This window comes from Stegastes partitus, unplaced genomic scaffold (genome assembly GCF_000690725.1).
Source record: "Stegastes partitus isolate 25-593 unplaced genomic scaffold, Stegastes_partitus-1.0.2 Scaffold935, whole genome shotgun sequence".
NCBI lineage: Eukaryota > Metazoa > Chordata > Actinopteri > Pomacentridae > Stegastes > Stegastes partitus.
In genome coordinates this window covers 36763-44754 of record NW_007578666.1, presented here as the reverse complement: position 1 = coordinate 44754, position 7992 = coordinate 36763, and the positions used below count along the sequence as shown (strand labels likewise).

The window sequence follows — 7992 nt, the reverse complement described above, 5'->3', positions numbered from 1 at the left end:
TTGTCGTCTCGCTGTACCCTGTTCCAATGACTGTAGTCTTCAGAGGTAATGAAACATTAAACTTGTATAAGAGGATTTAGCAAAATGGTGGCAGGCCTTAAATTCTGCTGAACTACACAGGTCTGTGTTTGTGTGCTCAGTGCGACTCCACTCACTTCACTACCTCTCTCCAAGGCACACAAACCATTACACAACCACACACGTCATTTAACCGTTCTGCAGAAGATTGATTGGCACTTGTTGTCGACACTTGAGCCTGATTTGCTTCACTTCGTATCTGTCTGGTATCGACTTTGCCATGCATATTTTAAGATCGCTTCACCCGGCAGACGGCTTCACCCAGACTCTGAAGAGTCTCGTCCCCTTCTCCTTCTCTCTCTCTCAGTGAATTTATAGACAGCTCTGTTATATTATGTTTGAATTCATATTTATGGATGTGAGACACACTCTTTGTGTCGCTAACTGCTTCATAGCTTGATGTTTACCGAGGTTGCTGGCGCTTGTTTGTCGCAATCAAAGTCTCTCTCTCGGCTCGTCACAGTTTTTCATTCTTTTACTTAAGCCATCATTCTCTGTCATTGAGTGTCTTCACTTTGTCCTCTTCGCTGGCTTTCACTGTGCCACTTATTTCTCCTCTACCCTCTTTGTTTTTGTCAATCTCTCCCAGTTGTCATATTTTACTCCCTCTCCAGTGCCGTACTCTCGCTGAGCCTTTACTTGCTTTTATCAGTCAAAAGTTTGGAAAAAAAAAAGAGTCAGTTTGTGTGAAACAATCCCAGCTCTGACGTGTATTTCAAATCCAAACTACATTTTATTACACTGAGGCCAAGATGTGATGAAGAGTGCTTTTTTGCGTCCACCCAGGCCCATTAACACGGACTCCTTGTGGTGTAGGAATACTACCACTCTGCCGTTCGCTGTGGTCCAAACTGACACCAGTAACCACTTGATGGGATAAAAGCACCACTTGTTGAAAGTGTCATTTTTGTTTTATTTTTTTATTTTTTATCAATTGGAATACATTTATTGGTTGATTGAAGACTACAACAAACCTCTTAAAGTTGAATAACATGTAATGGCCCTCTTGGTAGCACCACTACAGCAGTTACAGGCTGCTCAGCGAGACGACACCAGATGAACTCTTAGTTTTAGGCAGAGATTTATTTTATTTTATTTCTATTAAGTACTTGCTCATGCTGCAATAGCTGGAATTTCAATAACTGAATCAGGCTTTCCACCATCTAAAGTGGTGAGTAGTAGGGATGCAGAATTTTTAACAAGTTTCTTAGCCAATAGTCAGTTGTGTTATCAGTTAGTAATCAATTTATTATTAAAATAAATTGAGTACAGTATCCCATATGCTGATAGCGGCTTCTAATTACATATACAGTCGTGACTCAATAATCTGACCCTTAACAATCCTAAACTTTGCTATTCGACAGTTTTTAGGAAAAAAACGAACAGAACCCATAAAAACAGCCTTAACATAGCGACAGCCTTGGATTCTGACTCCAACATGACATTTAATGTCACCAATCAGGATAACGGCGTATTATCTGACTGAACAATCCCACAGATTGGCTACGTTCACACTGCAGGACTTGATGCTCAATGAGGATTTCTTTGTGAGTTTGTTCACATTTCCAATTAAACACGACTTGTATGTGATCTGCTGTGTGAACTTCATACGACCCAGAAGAGTCCCGCATGCGCAGAAGAGGACACGACGACGTCACACGCAGCGAGCGTGCTCAGTGTTTACAGAAGTAAACATGGATGGTAACGGTGGAGCGTATCTGCCACTCCCCCGCCGCCACCGATGGAGGAAACAGAAGTGTGAGCGCTAACTAAACTAGCATCAGCAGCCAAGTACTGACTGTGGGTTCCGGACACTTCCACCCCGTCGGAGCGCTGCCCCGGAGTGGAAGTGTCCCCTGACCGCACCGAATATTTGGATATTCATCATTAATTGGGCCTGAACATCCAGAGAGCAGACAATGCTATTGGGACCAGCCCTACTAGTTATTATAACAACTATGACCAATAATTAACAACTAATGAGCCTTCCAGCCTCAAGCCCTCCTTGACAATCTGACAGCCTTGATATCCGACATAAAAGAAGATTTTACATTTATTATCGAGTCACGACTGTAGATGACATTCAAAATCAATTTACCTGCTTTAGCCACTTGCCTATAGGAATGCTATCCTGGTAGATTTCAACTCCTCGTGAACACGAGAGCTCAGGCAGGAAGCCGTTGACCACCACAGAAGTCTTTGACATGGTGGCTCGCTGATAGACAGCTTCCCACAATGCTCTCTGCTCGCTAACATGGAACTGCCTGTCGTCCAAGCATCCACCTCGCTGGGTCACTACAGTGTTAAACTTTAATCTCAGTAAACAGCGAGCGGTACAACCTGGTACTACAGCTAGTCCACAGTACATTTTCCAACATGCATGCTTTTCATCTTTTACAGTAAATATGTTTTTAATCTGTAAAAGTTTCAACAGCAATGAATCGATTAATGACCAGTCATTAACACCCCTAGTGTGCTTTGAAAGGTCAACAGGAGCGTCCCCTCTCTGTTAAGACCTGTGATTGGCCAGAGCCTCCCATCACAGGCTGGACTTTCTAAGAAAGATTAGCTGCCGAAGTCTAGTTTCTTCTCAGACCACATAAATTATTATATTTCAAAAGGTTGTTATTGATTTTGTTGCCCAGTGATGCTAAAGAAATGACTGCCTACCTCAGATTTAAAGCAAGGTCTAGTTCATTTTTTTTTTTGCTAATGTCTGGGTTTTGTTTCCACTGTTTTGGCCACCACTTCTATTCCCTTTTCAGTGTGTTCACTGCTAGATGTCTGGACACATTTTAACATCACAAAGTCCAAGAGGGCAAAACTCCGGAGCAGCGAAGACTTCAGATAGGCTGCCCAGATACAAGGCAGAGCCTGCAGTCACATTAGTGATTCTGTCAGGTTGTGAAACGAAAACAGACCTGTTAGACAGACAACCTGAAGCGCTGGAAAAAATGGCACCAGATGGAAAGCCAGGCAACCAACAAAGTTCACCACACCATGAACGTCTGCCTGGAAATCCTTTTAACAGTTGTCACGACGTTTCATTCTGAATCACGAACCTCCTGGTGGCACTAGAGAAAAAGGCAAAATTAAAATTCATTTCAATCTACTTGGACGTTTTTGAGATATTTCACAGCTTAATTGAAAATGTTGATGTGCTTGCTGCTCCAGATAAAAAAGACAGGGGACCACTGCAGTTACTGGGATTCATCCTCAGGGTACAGCCTCATATCCGTGCCAGTATCCGTGGCAATCCATCTAATAGCTGCTCAAACATTTCACCAAACAAACAAACAAAATTAAAATAAAAAAAAAAAGTCAACCCCACAGTGGTGGTGGTGGAGGAAAAGTTTAGGGAATTCCTAGAGACGGGAGGCTTCATCATCTGTGGACCGCGTTCAACAGTCCATGCCAGTAATTGTTTCGAAATTTCAATGTGGGCCAGAGCGGTGAATCAAGTTGGCGCTGCTGGATTCAGTTGTCAGTCGTGCCGCTGTTTGAACAGTAAATCCCAAAGAAAGCACACCCAGAATGTCATTCATAATCCTTCACGACACAGCTGCAGCGAGCAGACGTTTCAGCTGAAGCAGGAAGTCGGTCTTTGCACTTTTATGTATCGGCGGCCAGTTTTGGTCATAGTTTTGTTCTTGATGTAAAACCTGATCGTGTGTTTTCTCCTCCGCCGTATCACAAATTGCTACAACTGGCTCGATGTTTTTGTAAACTCTCAGTCATCTAAGTCGTGATAATCCTCAGAGCTTTACAAGGAAACCAGATGAACTCGATGAGTTGCGCTATTATTAATGATAGGAACGGAGGGCCAAAGATGTGAAAATGATATACAGTTTGCCATAACAGTCATTTATGTGTCCAGACACTACAGAGTTATCACGGTGGTATCCTCACAAAGAGCTCCGCTGTAATCCCCAAAGAGCGTCTTTATCCCTTCCAGACTTTGTCTCATCAAGTAAAAATTGTCAGAAGCCATTAGGCGTGCGCCGAGAGCTGCGACGGAATATTTAGTCCAGCGGCGAAAGTTGAAGGATAAGTGAGGAGAACTTCAGTTTGATTTCTTTTATGAGTTTGTTTTTCCTTTATTAATTCATTCTCAATTATTCCTTTGTTAGTTTATTCTCTCTCGTGTTTGATCTCCCTCAGCGTGCAGCCTATATCGTAGCGATACGGTCCAACATGCGGCGCATATGGCACACCGAGATGGAAGTGAATTTATGATTATCTTCATGGGTTAATCCTGTTTTCTGTATCCTGACACACACACACAGTGTTTTGGCACACAGACAGATAAGAAGTGTATGTATATGTGTGTGTGTGTGTGTGTGTGTGTGTGTGGTGGTTGTATAGGGCTGCGATGATGAGGATGATGCATCCTATCCCCATTAGTGTTAGCCTAGATCTGTCAGAGCCTTGTTGGGTTACTGCCTGGTAAATTCTCAACCCTGAGGAACAATGTGATGGGCCAAACACACACACACACACACACACACACACAACCCAGCAGTACCTTGAATATCTCGACAGAAAACACTGTCAATCTCGCATAAGCACAAACAGGCATGAACACACTTTCATCCCGAGTCCTCGCGTAACAAGCAGAAAGCGTTACAGTCTGGTTTGTTGTCTTAACTTTCTTGTAGCTTAGTTTTGATCCACGTCATATTTCTCACACACACAAGCTGCCCCCCGTCTTACCTCTGTCAGACAATAATAGACACAGCTCAGGTGTCTGATGAGTGTTTATTTCTGTTTTTCCATCAAGGCTGCCGGTGTTGCTGTGACCCGAGCACATTAAAGACTATTAACCCAAACCAATTATTATGCAGCGCTGGTTTCCTCATTATAACAGTGTTTTCCGCAGCGAGGATCAATAGAAGAAGATTGGCGTGAACCGACGCTCAGATTAGCGCTGCTGGAAGCCCAGGGTGTTCGTCGCTCAGCCGCCTTCGCCGTACGCGCACTTCTTTATTTCAAATCGAATCATTTCCGGACCTCGTTTCCTCTGAGAATTATTCGTCACCTTTGTGGCGCTGCTTTGATGTGCGTCGTCTTTTCATTGTATCTCGCTCCGTGGCGGCGCTTTAACAAGTTGTTTTGTTACCTGTTGGGCCGTCCTTGCGGCGCTCCCTCCGCTAAATCCAAGGCTGTCCTACATTTTCCTGGAGCTGCTGGGGGAGTTGGAGACCAGAGATAACGGCCCTCTGTTCTGGACTTGTAACGTAGCTTCTAATTAATATCTCTGTCGTTAATTCGCCGTGACACATGGCCTTCCTCCACCCACCCATCCAGCCAACCAGCCAGCCAGTTCGCTTCAAACCCCCCCGGAGCCCCATTTAGTCTCTAAAGCACCAAACCGCTGGGAGGAGAGCCGGAGATGGTAGATGGGGAGCGTACGACCAGACAAGGTTTCTTTCTTTTATCTGTTTGTTTGTTTGTGTCTGTCTTCCATTCGGCCTTTCTTTTTCTTCCCCCTTCGCCGGCCCGAGGAGTTGGGTGCCATTATCGGCGTTCAGTTTAACAGCGCTGAGTGCACTTTGGGTGGCTACAAGACTGCCCTTCTCATTCCGCGCTACCCAGAAACCATTCCACATATTATAGCTATTTTCTCAATGATGGTTGTAGATAAAGTGTCTCGCCATTACACCTGATCACGGGGGTGGATTATTGTTCAGTCTTTGTTTCTGATGGGCTGCTGCTGCTGATGATGATAATGATGATGATAACAGTCCGGTGCTGGTTGCCCTTGGTTTCTTATGGTTTTTATTTGGTTCCCCCCTCTTGGCACTTTTCCCCCCCAAAAGCCTGCAGCCTTTTCAGAAAGAGAGAGGAAAAAAGAAAAGGCTCCGGGGTGAACCTAAAAATAAGCACTTTAGAGTATTACGGTAATAAATTGTCATTCCAGAATTAACACAGCATTCGTCATGAAACCCAACACAGATGTAACAAACGCAGAAATATCCGAGCAGCGGTCGTAAATCTAACCGACGTATTCCAACATCATAAAACACAAACTACATCATCCATTATGCTGCAAAAGAAAGAAAAAAACCCTCTGCTTAACTTACGTGTTCCATCATTACACTGGTTTTCATTGCTGATTTTATAACAGCCAATATTTTTAAAGCTTTAAGGAAGGAAAAAAAAGGGAGAACAAAGCGAACAAGACCTTGTTTTTGCTCCTTATCGACATATTTGCAAATTGAAATGGCAGAAGTTTTAGTTTAGTTTTGGCTCGTTTAGTTGGAAATTCAATGCAAACACTGCGCTCTACATGCTTGCTAAGTGCGGCGCTTTTCTTTCTATTCTGATTGAATATGTTGTATAAGGTGGACGAGAACACAAAGAGGAGTTTCTTTTTTTACATATAAAGCAGGAAAATAGTTGATGTGCTTCACTGTAGTGTCCACATGAGCGTTGCATTTGTACACGTGCAGCATTTTCGTTCGTATTTTAAGTCATACCGCCAACAGAATGTTTGCTGGTCTCCTCTCTACGTCTTCGGTGTATTTTTAAACACTCTCCTCTGATGGATAGTACATACTGGCCAGAGAGTAGTAATAATTAATGAAGGGTTTTTTACAGAAGGCACAAGAAGCCAGAAGTCTCAGTCATGACTTTTTACGCATGTGCTCTTATCGCTTATGTTGTTTTCGTACATTTCTGAACTCGGTCTCCGTATTGGATTGTTTGTTCCCATCGCTCTGACATCTCTGACCTTTCCTCTCTCTCTCTTTCTCTTTCTTGCTCTTTCGTCTCTCTGCAGGTTCAAGAAAATGTCTTTGTGGAGTTTAACCACCAGGAGCTGCTTGAGTTCTACAACAAGGTCAGTTTGTTGTGTGTGAGCGCCACTTTCATGTCACCTTTGCGTACGCTGCACGCTGCATCTTTGTGTTTCAGTGCGTTTTGTCCTGATTGGCAGACGTTGCCCTGACAAAAATCTACCTGCCTACCTGTCTCCTTGTTACCCCTCCTCTCTCTGTCTGCCTTTCTGACTTTTCTGCAGCTTTTTGAGTATCTGTGCTTCTTTTGTGGACTTTTATTTTTTTTCCTCTTCCCCCCCAACACTCAACATTTTTCTCCCTTTTTCTTTCAGCTCGAAATCGTGCAGGGACAGTTGGATTCCCTAACTTGATGCCTGGTGCTCTTTGTACAACCACCATGTTGTTAGCGTTTTTCGCTGACAGCTATGCCAGCTGTCGGCGGACCCAGCGATTCCATTCTCGCTCTGATTTATTAGAGAGAAATGTCAAATTTGAAGGGAGGAGTTTCTTTTAATCCAAGTATGCGCTCGTTACCGACGGCTCGGTGTGATACACGGGATTGTGCTTCGACTTTTTACGGTGGGAAATTTCTCTCTACGCTGTCAGAGTATAAATCGCACTTAAACAAATTCCTTAGGAGCATTTTTCTAGACTCTCTGGTAACTTATTGCCTGATTGCCCTTTTCATTACTTATGAGCTGTAAAATGCTAAAACAGAAAAAAAAAAAGTCATCTTAAAATTTCATTTGTACTCTAAGAAAAAGAGAAAAAAAAAAAGGAACTCAAATGCCAGAATGTGTTTTGATTTGAAGCAAATGGATTTTGTAACTTTGAGAATAAACTATGATTCATGCCATTCTAATAAAAAATCTGAAGTGGAGGTGAAATCCATCCAATCTGTTGTTATTTAGTGAAGGCTCATTATTTCTCATTAAGACCAACCTGGACTGCTGGTTCAACAGATGGGAGTTCTGGGAGGCACAGCGGACCTCCAGCGTGTGTGTGTGTGTGTGTGAGTGTGTGTGTGTGTCGGTGTTTGTGCACGCATGTGAGTTCATGAATTTGTCCTTGTTCGCCGATCTGCCCTTATGTGCACTTGTGCATAAATTCCTCACAATCCGAGCTCGAGAACTTC

General features: G+C 43.4%; 1 protein-coding gene across 2 annotated transcripts in view; it reads left to right on the top strand.

The window, feature by feature from the left end:
• Window positions 1–7753, top strand: part of commd10 (COMM domain containing 10) — a 64002-nt gene extending 56249 nt beyond the window's left edge. For both annotated transcript variants that reach the window (XM_008294059.1, XM_008294060.1), the window contains 2 exons: window positions 6860–6919; window positions 7190–7753. In XM_008294059.1, coding sequence (XP_008292281.1) covers window positions 6860–6919; window positions 7190–7228 — 99 coding nt within the window. In that variant the 3' untranslated portion in view covers window positions 7229–7753. The remainder of the gene's footprint in view (window positions 1–6859; window positions 6920–7189) is intronic.
• The last annotated feature ends 239 nt before the right edge of the window (window positions 7754–7992 follow it).